The 27425-nt window shown below is 43.2% G+C and overlaps 1 protein-coding gene across 1 annotated transcript; it reads right to left on the bottom strand.

Annotated features, from left to right (window-relative positions):
• Window positions 1-145: 145 nt before the first annotated feature.
• Window positions 146-27037, bottom strand: Prdm4 (PR/SET domain 4). The gene is made up of 12 exons (XM_008843112.3): window positions 26829-27037; window positions 26491-26729; window positions 23349-23482; window positions 19448-19633; window positions 16115-16909; window positions 11732-11881; window positions 10346-10464; window positions 9198-9283; window positions 8014-8141; window positions 6919-7233; window positions 5234-5402; window positions 146-1104 (listed from the first exon to the last, which is right to left on the bottom strand). Exons 3-12 carry the CDS (start codon window positions 23479-23481, stop codon window positions 792-794), a joined length of 2394 nt encoding a protein of 797 aa, XP_008841334.1. The 5' UTR covers window position 23482; window positions 26491-26729; window positions 26829-27037; the 3' UTR covers window positions 146-791.
• Window positions 27038-27425: the final 388 nt, after the last annotated feature.

The raw sequence follows: 27425 nt of genomic DNA, 5'->3' as shown, positions 1-27425 counted from the left end.
GTTTGTTTGTTTTTGCTTTTTTTCTCTTTTTGACGCAGGGTCTCCCTGTAGCCCCAGCTGTCCTGGAACTCCCTATGTACACCAGGCTGACCTTGAACTCAGAGAGATCCGCCTGCCTCTGCCTCCCAAGTGCTGGGACTAGAGGCTTGCGCCACCATACCCGGCAGCTCTTTTTTTTTTTTTTTTAATTTGCCTTCTAGGCACCTGCTGAAAAGTTGGGAAGCAGGACCTAATCTAAACTCCCAAGTGGCCAGGAGGAGCTATGACAGATGCTACTTTTCTTTTAACTGAACCACAGTCCTCGAACAATTTCACTGCTGTGTTCCAAATTAGTCTGTAACATACATAACTCACAACAGTCTGCATAATGCATGGGTGGGCAGCAGGGGGGATGGCTGTGGGGCAAAGGTCAAGTTTAGAATGTTACTAGTCACAGGGCTAGGAAGAAAATGGAATAATGTGAGATAAATCGCTATGTTTGGGCAGAAGGCCACTTTGTCTCAGGCATAAATGCAGTCTCAACTGTCCCATAAATAAGACACCAGAAGCTGACCCTTTCCTTACCATTCATCTCTTAAAAATATGACAAGCACATGCCCTCCTCCTCACCCAGTCCATTTTAAAGTATTTCCATTTGGATACTCTTGTAAGTGCTTTATCTATTCCTGCTCAATCCATTTTTGACTGCAGACTAGAAGGAAGTCAGGAACCATTTCATTTAAAAACCACTGTACTGGGTAGCAGGCTGCTTCTCCCACTGAAGTTTCCATCCAAAGCGGGTATTCTTCCTTTTATTTACGTGCAGAGAGAGACTCGTCTGCTGAGTACATAGCACTGCTAATCCTGCAGTCATCCGTCCTCATAGCATCTGTGAGCTCATCCTCCTCAGAGTCATCCTCCTCCTCCTCTTCCTGTGCTGAGGAACTGGAGGTGGGTCCTTTGCAGGTTTTCAGGTGGCGAGTGAGATGATATTTGGTTAGGTAAGCCTTTGTACATTTTTCACAGACATAATCTCGTTTTCCTTCGTGAGAATTGAGGTGCTTCTTCAAGTGGTTTGTTCTCAAGAACAGTTTATCACACTTGGGACACTTGATCTGGCGTTCTCTAAGAGCAACACAAGAAAAACATCTGAATGGAGTTGCGAATCACAACTGAGGCACATGCTCATTCTTCATAATCTTGGTTTAGCTGGGTGTGGTGGCACATGCCTTTAGTTCTAGCCCTCGGGAGGCAGAGGCAGAGATCTACACAGCAAGGTCCAGGCCAACTGGGACTACAGGGAGACCCTGTCTCAAAAAATCCAAACCAACCAACCAACCAAATATCATCTCAGGCTTTTGTCAGAGTTCATCCTTTTAGAATCAGGCTGCCTTTCTCTTTTAGAATCCCATGCATACAGGACTATCCTGTATATATTTCTTTCATCAGTGAAAAAGCTTGTGAAATTCACTCACGTTGCTGCGAATACCAGCAGTTTGCTAATAATGTTCTGCTGGCTTTCAGTTTTCACAAGGCCCTGGTTTTGAGTCTCAGCACCACAAAAACACTGATACAGTAAACCTGTGTATGTCCTTCCATAGGACAGATGTAGAATAAAAGGAGAGAAGCTGATAGCAGCCATGACTGAAACAAAACTTTCGCACAAAACTACAATTGTGTGGTACTCAAAAAGGAGTAACATATCTGCATTTTGGAAAGTAGAATAGCCTTTGGAACAAGTTCTTAACCATGGGTAGGCAGGCATTAGAGTCACTTGGAGAGCCTTTTAAAAATAGGGAGGCCTCGGGGCTGGAGAGATGGCTCAACGGTTAAGAGCACTGACTGCTCTTGCAGAGGGTTTGATTCCCAGCACCCACGTGGGGGCTACAAACTGTCCTTAACTCCAGTTTCAGGGGATCTGAAGCCCTCTTCCGACCTCCACGGCATTGCATGACACAGGTGCACTCACCTACATGCAGGCAATACACTCATAGACATAAAATAAAAATAATAATATTAAAAAAAAATAGGGAGGCCTTAGAGGCTGGAGAGATAACTCAGCACTTAAGAAGGCATACTGCTCTTTCAGAGGACATGAGTTCAGTTTCCCGCACCCTCACTGGGTAGCTCACAACCACCTCTAACTTCAGGGGATCTGAAGCCCTATTCTGGCTTTCCCAGGAACCTGCACTCATGCATAGACATACCCATAAACATACAGAGACAGACAGACAGACACAGACACAAACACACACACCCTTCTCCCTTAAAAGTAAAATAAGGAAAAAAAAAATAGCAAGGCCAAATTCAGGTTTGGTGGTACAGTCCTGCGATTTCAACATGTTGGGGCGAGGGGCAGAAGCAAGGCCACGATCCTGGCCAATTGCATTAGAATCCCTAGATGTGATCTGATCCTGGCACCAAGAGTTCGTCACACTCCCCAGGCAGTTTGATGTTTATAACAGGCAGTGTGATGAATTAAATGTCTCTTCTCACCTGACCTTCCACAGGCCTAGAATTTGTATGTTGAAGCCCTCCAGTGGAGGTGAAGCTTTTCGGAATTGAGTTTAGGTGCACTAGAGAGTATGGGCCTCCATGACGGAAATTTGTACCTTAAGGGAAAGAGAGCAAAGCTCTGGTTCCCTCACACATTCCTCTCTCCACCTACCCTCCCACCTGGGACGGGGAGGCTGAACCAACACAAGTGTTACTTCTTTACCATATCTCTGAAGGCTAGAAATCCAAGGCAGGGAGCCAGCCTGGCGACCTTACGGCTTGCCCATCGCTACTTTCTCCAACTGGGATGCTGCTGTCTATATTTATGTCATGATGTATTTTGTTACAGCCACCTGAGCTGGTTAGACAGCTTACACAATCCCAGAGACCCTTCAGCTCTGACAATGTACAATTCTGTTTAAAAATTAGGATCTAAGCCAGGCGTGGTGGCGTACAGCTGTAATCCCAGCACTTGGGAGGCAGAGCAAGCAGATCTCTGTGAGTTTGAGGCCACCCTGGTCTACAAAGTAAGTTCCAGGCCAGTTGGGGCTACAGGGAGACCCTGTCTCAAAAAGACAAGAAAGGAGGAGCCAGGCGTGGTGGCACATGCCTTTAATCCCAGCACTCGGGAGGCAGAGGCAGGCGAATCTCTGTGAGTTCAAGGCCAGCCTGCTCTACATAGTGAATTCCAGGCTAGCTGGGGCTACTGGGAGACCTGTCTCAAAAAAGACCAAAAAAAAGATCTAATTTTCCAAAATTTCACACAAGTAATGCAACTAATGAAGATTTTAAGAGATCCTTTATAGGGCTGGTAAGATGGCCTACTGGGTAAAGGCGCTTGCCACCAAGCCTGCTGACTTATTTCAATTCCTGGGACCCATACAGTAGAAGGAGACAAATGATTCCCACACACTGTGGCTTTTATGCACCCACACACATACATATATTTTTATATACACAAATAAATGGTTTTTGTTTTGTTATTTTTTTAAAAAAAAACTGTCTCAAAACAGAACAAAAAATCCTGTTGAGCACCATAATGTAGATCCAGACTCCTTAAGCTGGTAAGTGTTGCAGGTTACACTATGATTAGAAAGAAGACAAAAGAGCTGACCTGAAGCAGTCTTTATTCCAAACTCTACAGTAAGAATATAAAGCTCTGGTGAATCTTTAGAGAACCTTCCTAACATTATCTAATAATGCACTCTTCTCTTCCAACACTCACTCAAGGCTGGGGACAATCAAATGTTTCATCTGTCTCCCACCACTGTGGCTAATGCTAGACCATTTACTATACCTGGATTCAGCAATAAATTCTCCTGCTTGTTAGTTCCCCTTGAATCGTCCTATCCAAATGACACAGTATTCTTCATAGAACATCTATGTCACAAAACATGAACCTGTTTCTTTAAAGTCCTTCAGCACTTACAGAACCACATGTATACAACTAATACTAGTGAACTTCTAAAAACAGCAAACATGCTATAAGCTTTTCCTTTTAACCGCAATTTTACCACACACACACACACCAGCAGCAGCAGCAGCACTCAAGTGTCCCAGAATCTGAGAACTAGATCTTTCCATGGCTCCCCAATATTTTTAGAATGAAATTTCTTTGCTTGGCAGATAACATGTTTTTCAGGCTGAGATGTAGCTCAGTAGAGGGTCTGCTTAGCATCCATAAAGCCCACATTTGATCTCTAGCACTGCCTAAACTGTTGCATGCCTGTAATCCCAGCAATTGGGAGGTAGAGGCAGGAGGATCAAAGTTCAAAGCCCTACCTGACAACACGGGTCATACAGAAATTCTCTGTGAGTTGCCCAAGCTTAAGTGGCACATCTAGGATGCAACCTGTACACCTAAGACTCACAGAACATAGAACAAAAGATGACGAGAGCACTAATGCAGCTTTCAAATCTCATCAATGAAGCTCCCTCATGCAACAGAGGGCCAGGAACACAGAAGTCCACAAATGGCCAAAACGCAGAGAATAAGAGTCAGCAGAGTGAGGGTTCTTGGACAGGTCTCCTATACTGAGGTCCACCCACCCAGAGCTCAGAGACCATTGCAGAAGAGGGAGGAAAGATTGTAAGATCCAGGGAGGAGGTACATGACCATATGGAAATGGTCCTACAGACGCCTGAGACCCTTCTCACACAAACCTACAGCAATGGTATCAGCATGCACAAGACCCATGTAAACTTAGGCAGACAAAAATCCAGCACAGAACTGTGGACATGTACAGCAAGCCCCAATCTCTGTCGAAGAATTATTGGCAGCTGACTACTGCTGGGTGAGGAAGAGCTGATCTTCTCAAAGGGAGACACTCTCGACAGGCTGACTAAACCCTGGGAGATGAACTTGCAGTAAAGGACATCTGGGGACACTAACTTTACATAATTGACCTTAACACAAATGACAGAATATATGAACTCCAGTGGGGGAGGCTATTGGAGGGTGCCAAAGGGAAGGGTGAAGGAGATATAAAGATGATTTTCTGTATGAAATACACAAAAATTCAATAATATTTTTTAGAAAAATGAATAAAAATGAATACAGAGAAATATATGAAAGTAAGAACAGAAAGCAAACAAAAACTTCCCAGGATAAAGCACAAGCTCCGCTTGGCCAAGGGGAACACAGAACGCATCTTCCTATACCAAAGCAGGAAGCAGATGCTCCTTCAGCACCTCAGGTACAGGAGCTACACAAAGTGGCTCACCACTTGAGGCAGGATCTGGGCCACAGGACACTTACTGCGTGTGGATGAGCACATGCTGCTTGAGGTCCTGCCTCCGCATAAATAGCTTGTCACAGTAATCACACTTGAGATTCTTCTCACCCGTGTGGATGACCATGTGTGACTCCAGGTGAGCCTTCTGGGTAAAAGACTTGTCACACAAAGCACACCTATAGTTCTTCTGACCTGCAAATGAACCCAACGTTATCACACTGGGAATAAAACAACTGTACTCTCAAGACAGACAGGCACATACATGAATGACGAGGTGGTGCAGGCATCAAACAGAACTGACTCAGGCCTGGCATGTCACTTCCTAGACTGCATACATAAAAACACTCAACGTCAGCAAAGCCAATAAATCTGATCTAAGATGTATACAAACATACATGTTTAAACTGGCACATGATACAAATTTTGAAGAAGAAAATCATGTATACTTTCAGTGCCCTATCTAATGTAAGAGAACTTGAGGTTAGGGATGTAGCTCAGTCAGTGTGTGCCTAGCATGCCTGAAGCCTTGGATTCCATTTCCAGCACCACAATAGCTAAGTATGGTGGTACATGCCTAAGATCTCAGCATTTGGAAGGTAGAGGCAAGAAGATTAGAAGTTCAAGGTCATCCTCAGCTACAAAAGGAGTTTGTATTCAGCCTAGGCTACTAGGCTGATACTCTGTCTCAGAAAAAGAGAATAACTCATTAGTTCTAGCCTCTAGCTATAGGACTACAGACCAATGTTTAATGACCCATTTTGTACTGTTCTGTTTTTTTTTGTGTTTTGTTTTTTTAACATATGACCTCATAAACCAGAGAGGAAATAAAATCCTTCTAGGTCAGGGACTGGTATATCTTATAAAGGCTAGAGTTGGTATTTTAGCTTCTGCAGTATACATTGTCCCTGTTCGAACTACCCAGTCTTCATACAACAGGCTGAGGAAGAAACTAGTAATTTTTAGGCCAAATGATTCAAGCAAGAAGTTAAAACCTCGTTGGTGGCTGTGTAGTATGTATGAAAACCACAAGAGTTGAAAGAGAGTGGCTGGTTTGCATGGAGTGCAGAAAATGGAAGCTAGAAATCAAAACTGGGCATTGTAGAGCTGGAGAGATGGCTCAGTGGCTAAGAGCACTTGCTGTTCTTCCAGAGGACCCAGGTTTAGTTTCCAGCACCCATATTGGATGGTTCACAACCACTCTAGTGCCAGGGGATGCAATGCCCTCTTCTGACCCCTGAAGGAATACACATTAGGCGGCATACAGAAACACACACATACACATAAATAAAAATAAAAACAGACAAAAACTCAGCACTGTTTACTGAGCACTCTGAGCATTATTCAGAGAAACTGGCTCCAGTTAATGACAGGGCAGAGCTCAGAAGGAAGCTCAGGCTGCTCTGATGGAAGTCCCTTTCCTTTAAGTCCAAACACAATGACCAACTTTGGATTACTGATTACATTTTTCCACCTACAATGGGGACACCTAAAAAGTGCAGTGCCTTTCTAACTTGAGTAACACCCTCCAGAGCATTAGTCTTCCCCCTTACCAGGGCTTAGCACCCCATGACATCCCACCCACAGCCATCTGGATTCTTTCTATGACACACCACAACTCTACCTCAAATAATTTCTTTCTGCAAAGTCTTTATGGCTACAGTTTCTAACTGTTGTAAAAATCCCATCCCAAAGGTTCAATACAGCTCACCTGTATGTATCTTAAGGTGTGTCCGTAGGTTGCTTGGATCACTAAAAGCCTTGCTACAGAAATCACACTTGTGAGGCTTCATTCCCATATGGCCCATGAAGTGGACGTGGAGTTTGGAAGGAGAGATAAAAGCCTGAGGGCACATCGAACACTTCCACTTTCTTTCTTTGCTGTGGCTTGGCCCGTGGCTGCTGCTGTGGCTTTGACTAGGGAGATGGTTATGGATGTGGCTGGTCAGGTGAGCTTTGAACTCTGAATAGGAATTGCACTCCTTGCCACAGTTACAGAGGTGAATGTCTGGGTGTTCAGGAACACCTTTAAAAAATTAAGTCAGTAGCTCTTGTTATTTAAATTCCAAAATTATTCTTGACTTTAAAACTGTTGCTTAATTTTCTCTTCTAACAAAATTTCTAACTTACCTAATACCTGTAACTTAAAGATGTCTTGTTCAATGCTCATTCCTGTCATCTAAAATAGTATACCAGGGCACACAGAAAGTACTCAGTAGGCACTGGATTATTAAGGTGTTTGTCGTAGGGAAACCTTTGTCAATACAACAAAACTAAAGCACCAGGGACCACGTCAAAACCAGGGACTTTACTGATTTTCAAGAAGCTTAAAAAGAGGGCTGAAGAGACGACTTAGTGGTTAAGAGCACTGGCTGCTCTTTAAGAGGGCCTGGGTTTGGTTGCCAGCACCCACACGGCGGCTAACAACCATTGGTAAACTCCAATTCCAGGGGATCTGACACACTCTTCTGGCCTCTGTGGGCATTATACTCCCAAGTGCACTTACATATGTTCAGGCAAAACACTCATACACATAAATTTTTTTTTAATTTTTAAAAAGAAGCTTAAAATGTAACTTTTGAAATTTAAAAGCCCCCAAATCAAAGTCCTATAACCAAAGCTCACTTGGTCTACATCCACCTTGTGTAGAACTGCAGATTCCTGGTGCCTCGCACACAGAGGCAGCAGCTTGTTTTTATAAAGGTGTGATTTACTTCAGCTACCACTGTAAAATCATTACCAAACTTTCTTCTTGGTCCTGGTGTTACTATACTAGATTCATGATAAATGAGTCTTATAAACTTACCAATCTGTTGAGCGTAATCCCGGCTGTAATAGAAAAGCAGTTCATTTTCAGGAGGGATGTCTTGTGAGGTGCAGAAATAGATTTTTCCATCATGAGGATAAGCCACCAAATTCTGTTCTTCCCGGTTCCTACGTTATCACATTTAATAAATAAAGCATAAGAGCAAGGGCCTCATTCTGTTGCCCAGCCTGGACCCAAGCAATTCTCCTGCCTCCTTCCAAACATCTAGAGCTACAGGTGCATTCCACCACACCTGGCTAAAGTGGACTGAACCTAAGGCCTTGCACACAGTCAAGCCCTCTATCATTAAGCTATAACCCCGGCCTCTTGAACAAAGTAATTCTGAAATATACACTAAACATGCCTCTGCAGCAGAATCCAATATGAAAGCTTAGATAGAGCTATTTTCTCTTAGAGCTATTTCTGGAATTCTTTATCCTCCCTATTAGGGACTTAAAGAGAAACAGAATTCTCAGTTTGGTACATACTTGTCATCACAACACTCAGAAGGCAGAGACAGGAAGATCACCCAAGTTCCAAGCCAAGCTGATCTACAGAATGAGATACTGTCTCAAACAAAAAGGTAAATAAAGGAAGTCTTTCTGTTTAACACAGGTCTCAATCTGCGGCCCTGGCTGGCCTAGAACTCACTATGTAGCCCAGGGAAGACTTAACCTCGCAGAAATCCTCCTGCTTCGGCCTCACAAGTATGGAGTGCTGGTATTACCGGTGTGAGCCAACATACCAAGCTATAAAATGAAGTCTTAAAAATCCACTATGACTTGCATGACACAGGGGCATTTACATACATGTCAGAAACACTCATACACAAAACATTGTTTTTAAAAAGTTCATTATGACAAATATAGAGAACCTACCAAAAATTAACTCCAGTAACAGCCTAAAAGCTAATGTCACATAAAGAAGTAGCACCCATTTGCAGACTCAATGGTGGCTGTATCATTTGTTATTGCACTGAAGATGAAAATCAGACAGTTTACCATGTTCGATTTATAGTCACCATCAGTCCTACTGGAATAAAGACGCTGGGAAGTCTTAGGCTTTAAATATGTCTAGGTAGTGGTGGTAACTTGGGATTCTTCAGCTCTTCCATATTTCATGCCAAGTTTCTCATTAAAGACATTGGAATAGTAACAATTATTTTCACCCAAGACTACTCATACCTGGCTTTGCGCACAAACATCATCCAATTACATTCATTTTCATCAGTTGTAATGATGCAAAATTCCAGGACACTGTTGTGGTATATCTGCAACAGAAGCAAGCACACATGTCACATGAACTGACAACCTTTCCACATGTATCACTTCACTCTCCTATTTCCAGAAATACAAGGAAGAGCATCAAAGGCCTTCTCTGGTGGAGCTGTGTATAGGATGATTTTGCCGTTGGGTATTCACTTTTTGGCTAAAAAGGATAAAGAATAGTCTCCTGTCCATCTGTCTTCATCACACAGCAGGAAAGACTGACTAAGGGCGGAGGACCACCACCATGCCTCCGTGTGGTTTTCCCAGTCGACCTTAACGTTCTTTTGTGTTCTACTTCACACACCTAAGGACTGCGGCGGCATCTCACCTTCCTGAGATGCACTTCCTCCCCATTCCAATTCTGATTCACTGAGATTCTACATAAAAATGTTACTGGAATAGCTATTTATGTCAAAAATTTACACTGTCAGCCGGGCATGGTGGCACACACCTTTAATCCCAGCACTTGGGAGGCAGAGGCAGGCAGATCCCTGTGAGTTCAAGGCCAGCCTTGGTCTACACAGTGAGTACCAGGACAGCTGGGGCTACAGGGAGACCCTGCCTCAAAAAGACCAGAAAAAAAATTTACACTGTCATTAGATCACTACAGAAATAATTGTAGCTTCTAATTCTAGAAATGTTTTTCAAGCTAAATATTTGAAGAATGTTACAATTAAAAAGAACTTTTATTATATGAACAAAGCCCATAGCTTCATCAGTCACAAGTAATTAAAATGCATGAAATAATTAAAATCACTGCAGTAATCCATAAAATAATGGAGACTGTATCAATAGCTGGTACTTTGCTATAAAACTCTCATACCAGGAATAAGAGAATATAATATAAACAAATGACTGACAGGTGAACACACTCTATCAGTTCTGGGCTAATTCTGATTTCATCACTTTTAAATTACCACATCATAATGAAATGGCAAGCACGGTGGTAGCACACCTGCAATCCCAACATTTAGGAGACCAGAAAGGAGGACTGTGAGCCTGAAGTCAGCCATGGATATGCAACAACAGCAGCCAAAAGCTAGGAACATTCTATCCACACTGACCTTCCAGACATGGTTTACCGCCTTGTCTGTCCACTCTGCTACTTCCATGGAGTGGCTCTGCTGGCCAATCAGGGGCCCAAAGCAAGTCCGCACAGGAATGGTTTCTGCAGTCCATACACCTATCAGTGGAGGGACACCAACTACACAATCAGTGAGGGTGCTGAGATGGCAGCTTAACCGATACAAATAATCTCATTTTCAGTAAACTTAACAACAATCTGATATCAAGAATCCTGAGATGGCTGAGACTTTAGGTCTTGGTATGAAAATATATAAAACATGGCCAACAAGATGGTTCAGTGGGAAAGAGCACTTGCCATGCAAACCTGATGACCTGATCCCCTGAACCCACTCCCAAAAGTTGTCCTTTAACCTCCACATGCAAGCCGTAGCATGAGTACACATGCATACACACACACACACACACACACACACACACACACACACACACACATTCAATGAAGCTCAGAAGAAACGCAAAGAAGCAATATCAAAATTTCTGAACTTCGGGCTGGAGAGATGGAACATAAGCTTTTCCAGAGGACCAAGTTCAATTCCCAGCAAACACGTTGGGTGGCCTGCAAGCTCCCGAGGGATCCTATACCTCTGCCTTCTGCAGGCACGTGTACTCACAGGCACATACGCACAGACACACACATTAAAATTTTTTTAATTCCTAAGCTTAGTTGTATGCATAAAGAACCTATGTCTCTCCAAATACATTATATTGGAGTTAATAAGCAAAAAATAGAAAGTGTTTTTCTACCAAAAAATCTAATTTATACAAAATAAAGCAAACTTCCAAAATCTTTTGTGCTTAAAGCACTGATATTATCTAAGCTTATTTAGTGCTTTCAAGATTCATGCCCAAGCTGTAGTTGGAAGAATGAACCTAATTACATATTTTCAAAAAATGGCACAGCATTTTGGAAGTCATGTTGAGATATGGATACACCACATTAGACAGCAGAAATGCCCTGTCAACCCTATCCTTATTCATAAGGAGTCTTATACAATTAGTATGTTTTTAATCCATGCCACACAATCATCAAGAGGTGAATTTTCTGTTTTAATAGGGAAAAAAAAGTTTCAAGGAGTATGTTGTTAGGATAATTGTTGGTGGATGAGACAGATGAGAATAAAAATAAGTCTTCAAAGACTCAGGGGAGGATTCATGCCTCCATTCAATTCTGTTCTCAGGTTTCACACTGAAGTTTCCAACCTAATTTATTGTTCTCATCAGTATGAATTCCTTAACAGTACAATAAGATGTAAACTAACTTCTGGGTCAACTAAATAATCACTAAATTATACACATAAACTTTTACAAGCCTACCCTATAAAGAAGACTTGAAGGGGTTTTATGCTTTCTTCCAATATCCTTACCAACTTCTGCTCCCACAATGGACTGGCGGAGAACAAGCTGCTTTGGGAGGGACAGTCTTGCTCTGCTCTCTATTGGCGAGTCAGGAACAAAAGTCACTGGTCCATGATCAGGGCAGTCTGAGGGGTAGGCTCGGTCACAAAGAGTACACCCTGGCAGCAGCACATATGAGAGACACAGATGAGTGCAGTTCACATAGGCTAAGATGCCACTTGGTATTAAATGCGAATTACTAAATGCAGCCAATATGAAGGAATACTCTGATCAAACAATCACTTCCTCACAATAAAGTTCAGTGAGATCGGATTTTCTTCTCTCTCCTTTCCTTTTTGGGTATATGTGTATGAAATGTGCGTGTGTGTGCATTCTTATGTGAGTGTGCATGTATGTGCACATGTGGGTACATGTGTGTTTACTTGTATGTGGAGGCCCAAAGTCAACACTACAATTTTCCTATTCGGTGAATGATCAAAAAAATAACAAGAAGCCCGGTGTGGTAGTGAAATGCCTTTAATGCCAGCACTTGAGCGGTAAAGGCAGGTGGATTTCTGTGAGATCAGGGCTAGCCTGAGCTACATAGCAAGTTCTAGGCCAGAGGGAGCTACAGGGAGACCGTCTCAAAAAAGAACCCCCAAAAAACAAAAAAACAAAAAACATGACAGATCCAAGTGTAGTTAGGTGGTAGAGAACTCACCTAACACCTGCCCTCGTGTTTGAGCCCTGCACTAAAAAAATAAATACAAGTCATTACTGCAGCAGTCAAGTACATTATTCCTTAGAGTAAGCAAGCCATACTTTTATATATGGTACCCTAAACTGCAATTCTGAACTGTAAGAGGAACCTAAGTTGAAATGCTGTATGGGGAATACAGGTGACACTAGGCCAGCAGAGCCTGAGACAGCTGCATCACCAAGCTCTTTCAGTTTCAGTATAAACTGGTCACCTCGTTTTGAAAAATCCCTCTCCTGGGAGTGGGGGTTTACAACCTCTCTTTTGGAGAGCAGAGAGAATATTTGAAATTTTGTTTTATTTTTGGAGAAAGGGTCTCATCAAGTAGCCCAGGTTGACCTTGAACTGAGACCTTCTGCCTCCCTTTGCCTCCCCAGGGCAGGCTTGCCCTGCAAGCTTGACTGCTTTGCTAGTAGTCCTTCCTGTCACGTTATCAGAGAAGTTACCGCCACATGCTGTCCTCTGTTCTTACTACAACTTCATGTTTACAAGCTTGGTCTTCTCTCAAATTTTCCTGTGCTGCTCTTTATACTCCTTTCTGCTAAAAATGGTATTCATGAGTTATTCAATGGTTGAATTCAAACTTTGCAAATTTGTTCACAAAACAATTGAAATACATAAATGAACCTTAGAACCACAGTCATCCAAGTGTCTTCTCCTAACCAGTTAACTTTCCACTTGAAATTTGTACTTAAGTTGTACAAAATGTCAATATGGTTTCGTATTTAGGCAAAATAGTGTATTACTACTTAAATTACCACTTGATAAAGATTCTCTGAGCTATCAGAATAGAGATCCTTATACCCAATGAGAACTGATTCACCAATGGTCTCAAGGTCCAGAATCACCTCCAAACGAAGAACATTCCATGTTCATATTTGCAAAAAACGCTAAATTTAGATATACAATCAGCCAAGTTCAGAGGAGATATTTAACATAATTAGTCCGTAAGGAAATGAATATGAAAACCATATGAAGTGATGAGATATCACTTCACACCCACTGTGATGGCTACAAAAGTAAAAAAGAAATGAAGCATTGGCAAGAATGTGGAGAGACCAGAACGCTCAGTAGTACTGCTAAGGATAGAAAATGACACCAACTCTTTGGAAAAGTCTGGCATTTCCCCTCAAAGTTAAAAATACACACCAAACCCTTTACATATGTACCATTACTATGTATTAATTAATATCAATTTTTTAAAAGTTAAACACCTGCCAGGCGTGGTGGTGCACACCTTTAATCCCAGCACTTGGGAGGCAGAGGCAGGAGGATCTCTGTGAGTTCAAGGCCACCCTGGTCTACATAGTGAGTTCCAGGACAGCTGGGGCTACAGGGAGACCATGTCTCAAACCCCACCCCCCCAAAAAAAGTTAAACACCAACTTCACTCCTACACATATATCCAGAAGAATTTAGAAATTTGTTCACACAAAACTCTGTACATGAACCTTATTCAAAAATCACCAAAAAGTAAAAACAACCAAAATATACATCAACTGATAAACAGATAAACAAAATGTATACTTGCAATATGGACTATTATTCAGCTGTAAAATGGAATGAAGTACTGAGACATGACAGTCTCATGAATGAGCCATGAATGAGCCATGTTATGCCAAGGAAGAAAAGCCAGATCATACAACTCCACCTATACAGAATGTCCAGAACAGGAAAATCTAGAGACAGAAAGTTGATTGACTGCTTGAGAATGGAGGAGAAATAAGAAATGAGAATTGGCTACTGATGGATATACGGTTTCGTTTTAACTTTATGTGTCTGAGTGTTTTGCCTGCATGTTAAGAGCACCACATGTGTGCAATGCCCATGGAGGCCAGGAAGGCATCCAATCTCCTGAACTGGGGTTACAGCTAGTTGTTAGCTGCCGTGTAGGTGCTGAAAACTGAGCCTGGGTCCTCTGCAAGAGCAGTCAGTGCTCTTAACTGCTAAGAAAAACCGCTCAGCCATCTCTCCAGTCCTCAAAATGAGGTTTCTTTATGTGGTGATTAAAACATTTTACAATTAGATGCTAGTGATTGTCACACAACTTTTGGACATACTAAACACCACGAAATTGTACATTTTAAATTGTACACGTTACATCTCTCCTATAAGCCTTTTATTAATTGCACTTAAACATTATAAATCTTTGACTTTGAAGGCTAATACGGAGGGCTACTCAATGACTGGCTTCCACAGCACTGCTCCACCCACCCTGGGCTCCCTCCCCTTCACTCTCTTTGGAAGTTACTCAGTTGCTAGTACTTCTTGACCCCTTCCCAAACTTGTCATTCCACACTTTTACTAGATGAGTTCATCCCACTGCCGTGGCCACAATTACTACCTTCATGTCATCCTCCCCTGAGCTGACTCAACTTTCCATTAGCCATGTCTACTGAGCATCTTTCACACTAAATCAAAGTCTAAAATGAACTCACCATCACTCCAAAAGAATAACTGAATCTCTTCCACCTTTCAGCGTATGTTAATCTAGTTTCTGGTGCAGGGAACTAGTATTCTCCTTAGTACACCTTATCCTACAAGCTCTACTGACTTCTCCATGAAGGCCCTACTCTAAGTCAGGAACACATCACCTTTGCTTAACTCTCCCATCATCTTCCTAACGCACTTGCCTCTTAACAGAACACCTCACACTGCAGCAGAGGCCCATGCCAATCCTTACTCCTAAAGCCCAACTGGTTTTAGAAAGCCCTGTGTGCTCTGCTCCTACCTGTCTCCCCAGGTCAGCCCTTTCCCTCACCCCATTTTATTTTCCAGAAATCCTGAGCCTTTCATGATTCTTTTAGTTCTAGGCACTTATGGGTGCCATCTCTCATCTGTCAACTGCCGCATCTCTCCTCTCCTTACGGTCTGTGCCGTCATGCATGCTGCTGCCTTCTATGGTTCATCCACCCTGACCTCCCACAGCCAGTTAGCTGGTCTTCAGACTACTTAAGCACTATGAGCTTCAGCTCATCCTCACACTTTTTCTTCTACTCTGTCTACAATAGCCTGTGCATGTCTGTGATTCCTGGCTACGGGCTCCTTAAGGTATGTATTGTCACAGCAGACTGTTCTGTCCCCAGCATCTGACATTTCCTGCATGAATAAAGTATACAGTGTTACCAACAAACAACCATTTTAATATGGTTTTGTTGTTGCTCAATAAAAAGAAGTTTTACATGCCCAACTCTGGTAATTTATACACACTCTGAGGAAAATCATTGCATCTACATCAACCCACATCTTCCCATATTCGTAAAAGTGATCTAGCCACCTTTTTCTTTTGGTCTTTGCTGAAAGATCACAACTCCATGTCACCAAGATTAGTTGTATCTGGTTTTACTCCTCTAGTGCTCTATTCTGGAAGCCTTGGGAAATACCTTGAACACTTTTAGGCTAAATTTAATTTGTAAAACATAGACATGATTCCCTTACGTTTCCTCTCTTCAGGAGAGGCTGTAGGAGCCAACAAATTTGCATATATTACTCAGCTTGAGGAAAAAGCACCAGATTAATAAAAGGACAGTACAAGGGCAAAGAAAATTCCAAAATTAAACTATTTTCTATACTCAATGTCAGATTCTGACAAAAACTAGTAGGGACAATGGCCTTTTAAAACCAGTATTTCTGAGAGAAAGGCTGAGCACACTCACAAATTGTAAACAAGGTTGCCATGTTTTCCTTGTTTGAATTGGAGTCTTCCATATGCAGTGAAGGTGGTACAAAAGACAGACTGTCTGAAGATACATCTACATGACCTGTCCCCATAGCAACCTCCTGGGTGATGGAGGAGACAGCCACAGGTTCTAGGCTGAGGCCAACTTCATGGAGGGAAACAGACTCTAGGGAGGCGAGGTTGTGTGAGGTAGAGAGTGCCACGCTTACAGAGTTGGTGCTCATGGCCACGGTGTGGATGGAGTCACTGAGGGCACTGTCAGACATCCCGTTGACCCGATTTGCAATGTGGTCTGTCTCCATAACCACAGGAAGCTCCAGACCATTCCCATGAATGGGTATCACACCACCATGTCCCACAGTGTCTGCTGTAAGGTTGTTGCTCACGGAATCCACAGAGAGAGGTTCATGACTTCTGGAGCCATTTGGGATTTGGGAATGTTCACCTGCAACACCATCCATCGTAAGCTCCTCTGCCATTCCATCTGTAGAGATTGGGCTAGTAACCCTAGAAACATTCTCCATAGTAATTGTTGTGTCCAATGCCACTTCATGGCCATCATTAGGATGAAGACTTTGGGCACCATGTGTGTTCACAGAACGAGAGTCTATTGAAACAATGCCTAGTTCTAATCCAACATTTCCATTGGACTGATAGGGATCTAGCGCTGAAGGATTGTTGGTGATAGATAATGCTGTATTACCATCAACATTTAGAGAGTTGGGGTGGATGTACTGAGGAGGTGGTCTGTCAGCTAAATAAGATAAAATGCCTGTGAAAAAGAAGAGACAGTAGAGGTATTTAGCACATTGTTAAAAATTAAAAAAAAAAAAAAAAAAAACCCAACTGGTACACATTATTTTCCTTACAAACATAGTTGAAATAATCAATTGCTTCAATTTAAACAATGTCTAACTTTGTAAATAGTAACATACATATACATAATGAGTGTTCCTTGTGAAAACCAAATCTTAAACACATGAAGCTAACTTCTTACAAAACTAATTAAAAATAAATAACTTAAATGCAACCTCTAATATTTACAAGGTTGTTTTGAGTCCTAAGATGCTAAAATTTTGCTACAAAAAAAAAAATAAATAAATAAAATGATCTAAAAGCAGAACTTCTGTTAAGATTTAACTTTTAAGCTATCAAAACATGTTAACCTCTATTCAAAATAAGCAAAATCTTCCTATTTTACTGAAACTTTTCTCCCCCACCATTTTGGGGGAAAAAAAATACTCATCAAGAGTTCTGGGCTGGAGAGTTGGCTCAGAGGTAAGAGCACGGGCTTTTCTTGCAGAGGACCCACGTCTGATTCCCAGCACTCACATGGCAGCTAACAACTGTCAGTAATCTAGTTCCAGGGGATTCAACGCCCTCATAACCTCCATAGGCAGTGCACAACACGGGTGCACTTTCACACATGAGGGTAATATACTCAGACACATAAAAAATAAAAATAATAAATAAAATTAAAAATTTTTTAAAAAAAGTTTTATTGTTAACTACAGCCTAAACCCAAATGCTTGTGCTTCTAAGGATACAGTGGGATGGCCTGCTAGTAGGAATGTAAACACTGAAACATCTTGGCACAGTGTATCTATGAACCTCAGAAGAAATGATCTGTCTTGTGCAAAACTAATTCTACCTATAGCAATCTTCTTGAAGTATATTTTTGTAAATATATACTTCCTAAGCAATTGGATTTACAAGGGTATACCATTAAAAAGAAAAGTTATGGAAACCATGTCGTATCAGGGGAAGATACTAAGTGAAAAAAGAAAGACACACAATTGTAAAGAGAGTATGGTTTAGTTATGAAAAACAGTTCTAAGCAATGCTCCAAAATAAAGGCTAGGAAGTACACAAGAAGGTGGCTGAAGGGACCCAGTGGTCCCCTTTCTCCCTATTTGCTATATTTTCTGAAAAGGGTATATATTTTTTCAAACAGAACAAGTCAGTAATTTTTTATAAATATTGATGCACATCAGGACACAGAGTTGGTAAACTACAGAATTAACAACACTGAACCAATATTCAGTGCTTAGCGTAATTCAGCTTGAGAAAAATGTACCAGATTAACAAAAAGGACAGTACAAGGGCAAAGAAAAACTCTAAAGTAAACTATTTTCTACACTTGCTTAATCAATGCCAGACCCTGACAAAAACTAGTAGGGACTTTAAAAAGATGAATTTGAAACTCTACCATATGGGGCTGAGGAGATGGCTCAGCAGGTAAAGCCCTTGTTATGCAAGTATAGGGACCTGAGTTCAGATTCCTGGCACCCACGTAAATGCCAGGAGGCCATTAGTGGCCTGCCTACATCCCAGCACAGGAGGCAGAAACAAAGGATCCCTGAGGCAAGCTGGCCAGGCTAGCTGAATCAGCAAGCTCCTCCTTCAGTGAGAGACCCTGACTCAATCTATAAGGTAGAGAGCATCTGAGAAAGACAACTGACCTCTGGTCACCACAGGCACATGCACCCATGTACATTTGCATCCAATGCACCCACATACAAGCAGACATGCACACACACATGCATGCACACCACACACACATACATGCAAAGAAGAAAAATACTAGAAGATAAACCAGGCATGTTGGAGCACTCTTGCAATCCTAGCACTGGGGAGGCAGAGACAAAAGGCCAGCCTTGTCCATATAGCGGGTTCCAGGGACTACAAAAGTCTCTAACACACACACACACACACACACAGAGAGAGAGAGAGGAGAGAGAGAGAGAGAGAGAGAGAGAGAGAGAGAGAGAGAGAGAGAGAGAGAGAGAGAGAGAGAGAGAGAGAGAGAGAGAGAGAGAGAGAGAGAGAGAGAGAGAGAGAGAGAGAGAGAGAGAGAGAGAGGAGAGCGCCAACCAAACCAAGAACAAACTGATAACAGCCTGTAATCTAGCACATTGGAGGTGGAGGCAGAGGATCAGGAGTTCAAGATTATACCAGCAACATACCAATAAAGAGAGCGGTGAGGCTGTAGCTCAGTGGTAAAGTACCTTTCCTGCATGCATGAGGTTCTAGGTTCAATTGCTACCACTCCAAAAAAATTAAAAAAAAAAAAGACTGAGCCAACAAGAAAGGACAAAAACTTGTTTCTGTACAATTAACAAAATTACCTTAATCAAACTGCCACAATAATGTGCTATATGCATACACGTTCTAAGTAAAGTATATAAATATTAACAAACTTAAATATTCCTATCCAGTAATAACAAAGAAAAAAGGATGTATCCAAATTTCCAAAAACTGAGGTTAAAGTTGGCTCTATTTTCCCCCAGTGAGTAACTATAATACTTACCAGGTAGAATGGTTCTGAAGTAACTGCTCTCCAGGTGAGGGTACGGTGGTGGAGGTAGGGTGTAGTTTCTTTCAGGTAACCCACACATCACCCCTCGATCGCCAATGCCCATGGGGAGCATCAGAGACAAGGCAGAAGGCAGAGAGCTCAGGGAGGGACCCAGGTTTGGAATTGCCACTGGGAGACCTTGAAAACACATTTTTTTCTTAATTAAAAGATCAGTATTTTAAAACCACTGGCTAAATTCCTAGAGTTTAGACAGATAAAAACTTCACCTTAGTAACCCATCATTTCCCAAGCCACTGTTGTGCAACATCTACAACATAAGCAAATAGCCTAGCTCCCAAATTCATTCTGAAATGGTTTGCCTATACAGCCCAGGCTGGCCTGGGACTTACAATCTCTTCCTCAGGCTCTAGAATGTTAGGTTTACAGATATGGGTGACCACCCTGGCTCTCAAGTTAGTGTGTGTGTGTGTGTGTATGTACACATGACTGGTGCATATCAAGTTAGTTTTAAAGTGCTAAGTAACAGGGTTGGAGATGGCTCAGTGGTTAAGAGCACTGGCTGCTCTTGCAGAGGATGGGGGTTCCATTCCCAGCACCCACATGGCGGCTGACAACCGGAACTCTAGTTCCAGGGGATCCAACACCCTCTGACCTTCATGGGCAATGCACAACACAGGTGCACTTACACACACGTAGGCAACACACTCATACACAAAAACTTTAAAAAATGTTTTAGAAGTGCCAAGTAACCTGATCCTCCAGTTGGATTTATTCTAAATATCAAAAATAATTAACAATCTAGTTTTAAAAACAGCTAAGAGAACAAATTATATTTTTTTTAAAAAATGGAAAGCAACTGTTCACACGAGTGGTCTCTGACAGGGAAAGACTTACTTAAAAACCCTCAGATGCTAGGCATGGCAGTCTATTACTGTAATCCCAGCACTGTGGAGGCTGAGGCAGGACTGTGAATTTGAGGACAGATTACACAGTGACTGTCTAAAATAAACATGCATACGTAGATGTGTGTGTACCTAAACATTCAAACATTTCTGAATTTTAAGTTAGCAGTAATCTGTATGTGCACCCTCAGTCCTCTGTGTATGTATGTATTTAGATGTAAATCTGCATATGCACCCTAAGTCCTCTGTGTATGCGTGTATTTAGATGCAAACCTGAACGTGTACCCCCAGTCCTGTGTATGTGTGTGTTTAGATGTAAACCTGTACATGCACCCCCAGTCCTCTGTGTATGTGTGTATTTAGATATAAACCTGTACATGCACCCCCAGTCCTCTGTGTATGTATTTAGATATAAACCTGTACACGCACCCTCAGTCCTGTGTATGTGTGTATTTAGATGTAAATCTGTACATGCATCCCCAGTCCTCTGTTTATGTGTGTATTTAGATGTAAATCTGTACATGCACCCCCAGTCCTCTGTGTATTTAGATGTAAATCTGTACACGCACCCTCAGTCCTGTGTATGTGTGTATTTAGATGTAAATCTGTACGTGCACCCCCCAGTCCTCTGTGTGTGTTTAGGTGTAAACCTGTACATGCACCCCCAGTCCTCTGTGTGTATGTTTAGATGTAAACCTGTACATGTACCCCCAGTCCTGTGTGTTTAGATGTAAACCTGTACATGCACCCCCTAGTCCTCTGTGTATGTGTGTATTTAGATGTAAACCTGTACATGCACCCCCAGTCCTCTGTGTATGTGTGTATTTAGATGTAAATCTGTACATGCACCCCCAGTCCTCTGTGTGTGTGTTTAGATGTAAACCTGTACATGCACCCTCAGTCCTCTGTGTATGTGTGTATTTAGATGTAAACCTGTATGTGTACCCTTAGTCCTCTGGTATATACACTGTACTTCATAATTAGGAAGTCTAAGTCTTAGATTACATGCACCTTGGATTTGTTTGCAAAACGTTTAAATGACTCTTTACTGTGATTAAGTATTATAACAAATATCCACCAACTTGGGTAGTGCTGATATGCATATTTTTGCCAGGGGTAATATTTTCTTTCTTTCTTTCTGTTTTACATGTATGAATGTTTTCCTACATGTATGTAAGTATACTCGCACAGGCCAGTAGAGTGTCAGATCCTCTGGAACTAGGGTTATAGACAGTTGCTAGCTGCTGTGTGGATGCTGAGAATCGAATGCAAGTCCTCTGCAAGAGCAGCCAGTGCTCTTAACTGCTGAGTCATCTCTCTAGCCCTAGGGGTAATATTTTCTAATAAGCTTTTTCTTCTTAATACAAGCGTCCCTTAAAAAGATGACTAAGGCTGGGCGTGGTGGTGCACACCTTTAATCCCAAGCACTTGGGAGGCAGAGTCAGGTGGATCTCTGTTCAAGGCCAGCCTGGTCTACATAGTGAGTTCCAGGCCAGCTGGGGCTACAGGGAGACCCTGTCTCAAAAAGACACCCTCCCCACAAAAAAAAAAAAAAAAAAAAAAAAAAAAAAAGGATGACTAACACATAAGCAGGTAGATTAACAACTAATTGGTTTTTTTTTTGGTTTTGGGGGGTTTTTCTTGTCTTTTTGAGACAGGGTCTCCCTATAGCCCCAGCTGGCCTGCCTCTGCCTCCTGAGTGCTGGGATCAAAGGCTTCCACCATCACACATGGCTTACAACTAGTTTAAGACAGGGCCTTATGTAGCTCAGGCTGGCCTTGAACTCCTGATCTTCCTGCCTACATCTCTCAAGTACTGGTATTACAGGCGAGGATTAGCCTAGCTCTTTAAAATTTCTTTCGTGGCCTCTTAAAAGAAAGCAAAGAGATGTTGATTTCAATGAATCTGACTCAGCTGCTTCATTTTACAAATTCAGGAGGTGAATTCTCTACAGAGCTATTTAAACATCTTTTTATACATTTATTTAAAAGTACTCCAAAACATTAACTATAATTATGATAAAGTCCAATACAGCATTACAATGCTACAAATCCTTAAGAATCAATAGCTTACTATTTTTCATTTCAATAAGTACACAAAACTAGACAGTAAAAGGATTTTTAGAGCCAGGTATGATGGTGCACATCTGTGATACCAGCACTTGGGAGGTGGAAGCAGGAAGATCAGGAATCCAAGGTCACTCTGGCTATATATCAACATTGAGACCAACCTGAGCTACATGAGACCTTGTCACACAAAACAAAACAGTAAGCAGTAGGGTATCAAGGCATTGGATAGGGAAGGAAGAATGAACCTTCCCTTCCTGTGTTTCCCTCTGAGGATGCGCTCACAGGACGTTCCACTGAACAACTGTAGGGATGTTCAGTAGGAGCTCCAAATCTCTCCCACTTTCCCATAATTTCAGGTTTGGTACATTCCTACAGATGTTCAGTTTCCAGTCTCAAAGAAAGCAAGCCCAGAGCTGGGCGCAGTGGCGCATGCCTTTAGTCCCAGCACTTAGGGGGCAGAGGCAGGCAGATCTCTGTGAGTTCAAGGCCAGCCTGGTCTACATAGTGAGTTCCAGGACAGCTGGGGCTACAGGGAAACCCTGTCTCAAAAAGACCAAAAAAAAAAAAGAAAGAAAGAAAGAAAGCCCAATTCCCAATGTTTTGGTGGACTTACAGAATGAATTTAACTAATCCTCTTCTATGAACAAGGGACATGATGCTAAGGTGTGAACCATGAGTGTGAGAAGCCCCTGACAAAATGCCTAGTCAATTTCAGCTCTGGACAAAAGGCTACTAACACCAAAGAGATTACCAGAAAACACTGCTACTCCCATCTGCTAGAACCCTGGCAACTCAATGGAAACACTTTATGGAGGCCACTCAGGCCTAGTTCCTCTCTTCACCCCCAAAACCATTCTAGGGTCCATTCAGAACTGAACTCAATGAAAGCTGAAATGCAGTGGCTCTCCCTCCCCACTCACCTGGGGCAGGGATGGCACTGTGAGTGGGAGAGGCAGCCAACCCCAGGTGACTTCCTGAGACTGGCAGAGCATTGCTCACAGAGGATGAAGTCAGCTGCTCCATCCCCACTGGGCTCAAATTCATGTCATTCATCCTAGGAAAGAGTACACACAATCAGTTTACAAAAACCACAGTAACTATGAGTTAAAAGAGACAAGAATCTGGGAATAAGGAAATGGGACCTAACCAACTTGGGTCATTTTTATGTTCACAACTCTGAGACAAGAAGGAACTGGTATTCAGAGAGTATCTAATTCATGCCAATGTCATATACCACAAAAGGATTTGAGTCTGGCCTGTTCCAAAGGTAAGTCTACAACCAGCGTACTGGCCATGGTGGCTTTTTAAAAAAAATTATTACCCAACTTCTGTCACAGCAGCCATTGTTTCCAATTGGCTTATTATCTCAAACCACTAGTTGTTTAGGCAGTTTATTTTTAAGTACTCAAAATATTTTTACTAATCCTTTATACAGGAAGTGAAAAGTGATCCTGGGTCTGACTCAGATTTATCAGTGGTATGAAAAAGCACCATGACTACCCTAAGCAGTATTTTCTGAAAATCTGTATCAGCACATTATTAAACAATAGTTTTAATATTCTCACACTGATTCTGCATAGTAAGGTAGATGAGGGAATCAAGGCACAAAGAGGAGACACCCTATGCCCCAGTCAGAGCAGTTCAATGAATGAGCATTAAGCCATCCTGAAAAGGACTGCCAGAAATGTTCTAGAACTTATAACTTTTTAATACACAGACCATTTCTAACAGGCTGAAGAACCAAGGACTCAGTTTTTCTACACGATCCATCTTGCTGTGCCACTAAAAACATCTTAAAAGTAAGATTAATACTGACATGAACAAGCAACTATTGGCGGTTATCAAAAAATATTAGTTTTACCAGGCATGGTAGCACACACCTTTGGAGGTAGGAGGACTGTCACAAGTTCCAAGGTTAGCCTGGGCTACACAGTGAGTTCAAGACCAGTCTGGACTACATAGCTTGCCTCTAAAGAAAAAAAAATAAATAAAAACTAGTTTCTAATCAGACTTAGAGCCCATCATATTGTCAATTATAGAAGCTAACTAGCAGGCTACTCAGAGGTCTCTAATGACCTTCCATTCTTACAATGAGCACAGCATAAGGATGGGAGGGCACAGTAATGCATTCTTTTTGGTGAGCCTAGGGTACCTAACAACACTGGGCTAAGTGATTTACTTTTATCTCCTAAATCCTCAAACTGTGAGTTTGTATGATGCTACATTTTCATTGTAACCCTGAATGGATTTAGAATCACTACAGACACACACAGTGTGTGTCTATGGGGATGTTTTCACAAAGGTTTAACTGAAGAGGAAAGATGCACCCTGAATGTGGGAAGCACCCACACTCAATGGGGTGCGGTCCTAGACTGAAAAATACGAGTAAGTCAGCTGAGTGCCAGCATTTATTTATGATTTCAACATTTATCTGTTTCGTACCACAGATGTTCCCATGTCCCATCCAGCTTTCTGTGTGGTTCCAGGGACCAAACTTGGGTTGTGAGACCAGTGCTTTTGCTCTCTGAGCCATCTCCCTAGCCCCTGGCATGTTTATCTTAATCCTACTTGAAAGATACAGAAACCAAGACTTTTGAGAAAGTTAAAAAAAAAAAAAAAAAATCACACAACTAGTCAGTACAGTTGAGTTTTGAACTCAGGTCTAATTTAAGCCCCAGACTTCTTAACTACAGTTAACTAATTACACATGAAATAAAACTGTTTTGCCTTTTACACAGTTTTATTTACAATAGGACCTGGCTAAACTGTGGGGTATAAAGTCTCACACAGGCCTCTTTTTTGAATTATTCTATATCCATATCTCATAAAATTAGCTCTTAGACAGCAACTAAGTGCATGACGCCAGCCTAGTAGAGCATCTTGTAGCGAACAGGCAGGCAAAACTGGCGAAGCAATGCCACCTCATCACTCACAGGACAGCTAGAGCCTCGTGGCATACGATATCTGAAGAACAACACATTAACACAAGATTTTTATTACTCCACAAAAGAATGTACAATTCCATGTGGCGTAAAGAAACCATAGCTACTTTAATTTTGAAAGTTTATGGGCTTCAGCTGATTTAAAAGAGACTTCTCTAACTTTTCACAGCTACAACCATGACCAAAACACAACAATCACTGGAACCCAAAAAGCCTACAACGTACTAGTTACAATAATTTTTTAGAGCAGAGCTAAAGGTTTGTAACTTCAACTCCTGTTCTGAAAGTTCCTGAACATTCAAATATATACCTGATGTCATAATCAAAATCAGTGTAAATCCTGGGCCTTCACAAATCAGTTCAAACTAGGCTTTAATGCCACGGGCTCAGCAGATTTCTGCTTTGTTGTGAGTCAGCTATGTGATGACGTCAGCAGCCATAAACCAAAGGTAACTAGTACTCGGCAGACAAGCACTGTGACTCTCAGAGGATTTTCTCATTCTAAAGTCCACTTGAGTCGTCTAAAGTCATGACATCAAGCTCTGGGACTTCTAACCGACCTTCATAAGCATTTGCTAGTTTTCTTGTAATGGTCCGTAAGAAGCTAGCTGAAATATGGCCACTTTGCAGAATGGAACGGGCAGCTTCAATCACTTATCTTCCTTATTTTCAACATACAGTCTTTGAAAGGATTCTGGGAAAACAACAGCGAAATACACCCTGTCTTTGGTCTGCTTCTGTACTGTGTAGGAACAGCACCTTAACGACCAGCCCAAGCTTGCAGAAGTGACGGGGTCTCCGCACTCCACCATCCCGCCGACTAAAGGCGACGATGACACAAAAATACACGGTTCAGATTAAAGTACTAAACGCTCAACTCTAAGGACCGGAAAAGGTGTCAACCAGCTAACAACGAATGTGATGCTCGGAACAGCTATTCACACTCGGCATAAACGGCCAAACGACCCTCCTTCCAAGCTAACAGCTAGTTTTCGGGATTGGATGGTTCCCTGGGGGGACTCGAATCCCGGTACAGACCACTTGTGACCCTCCCGAGCGGCACCCAAACAAAGGCGTCTGCTGGGCGCGGAGCTGTGGGGTCTTCCTCCTCCGTCCTCACCTGTGCCGCCTGCTAGGGCCAGCGTAGGAGAAGAGCGCTCCGGGGCCCGGGCCGCAGGGCTGGGCGTCCGGCGTCACGTGCTACCGCATGTCGCTCACCAGCGCAGCCGCTCCTCCTAGCGCCGCCCGGGCCGCGCAGCTCCTCCGATCGCCTGCGGCCGCGTTCGCCGCTGCGGGCTGGGCATGCCGGGGTCGCCCGGGGCTGATCCTCGGGAAGCGCTGGCAGCCGGGCTGGCCAACCTGGATGGCGAGAAGCGGTCACCAGAGCGGCCCGTTCGCGCGCCTCCTCCCGTGGGCCGGGTCCCAGGCCGCCCTCGCCCGCCCGGTCGTGCCTCCCACCTGAGGACCGCGCTGGGGAGCGCCGGCCCCGCTGCTTTGCTCTTCATCCGTCCGAAGCTCGGGCTTGGGGCCTTGCCCGTCCGGGACCCCGCGCCTCGCGCGCAGTTCCCCTAACGTTTCGCGCCCCGCCCCATCCCGCCGGGTCCGGCGGCCTGGCCCACCGCCTCCTGAGGGCCGCACCCTCTCCGCCGCGTTTCCGGCTCCTCAGCCTCTGGGCGTGCGCGCGCCCCGCCCCCACGCGTGGGACCCGCCCTCGGCTCCCGTGCGTGAGCCCCGCCCTCCTCTGTGGACCCAGCCACAGGGCACGCCTGCGCCGCGCCCCTGTGCGTGAATCGTGTCTCTGTGCGTGAGCCCCGCCCTCCGGTACGCCGGAGCCCCGCCCCAGTGCGTCAGCTCCGCCCTCCATGCGTGGGCCCAGCCACTGGGCATGCCTACGCCCCGCCCCCGTGAGTGAGCGCGGGGGAGGTGGGGGGGGGATTGGGGAAATGGGGGCAGGTAGGGAGGCTCCTCCTCGCGCGTGCGCACCGCAGAGAACCCAGGCTCGCGTGGGCGAGTTCTAGACGCTGGGCCTTGAGCACTGTACCTCAGGCCCGCCTC

This window comes from Nannospalax galili, unplaced genomic scaffold (genome assembly GCF_000622305.1).
Source record: "Nannospalax galili isolate Female #2095 unplaced genomic scaffold, S.galili_v1.0 scaffold39, whole genome shotgun sequence".
Classification (NCBI taxonomy): Eukaryota; Metazoa; Chordata; class Mammalia; order Rodentia; family Spalacidae; genus Nannospalax; species Nannospalax galili.
The sequence above is the reverse complement of the archived record's forward strand: the minus strand, read 5'-3'. Positions and strand labels throughout refer to the sequence as shown.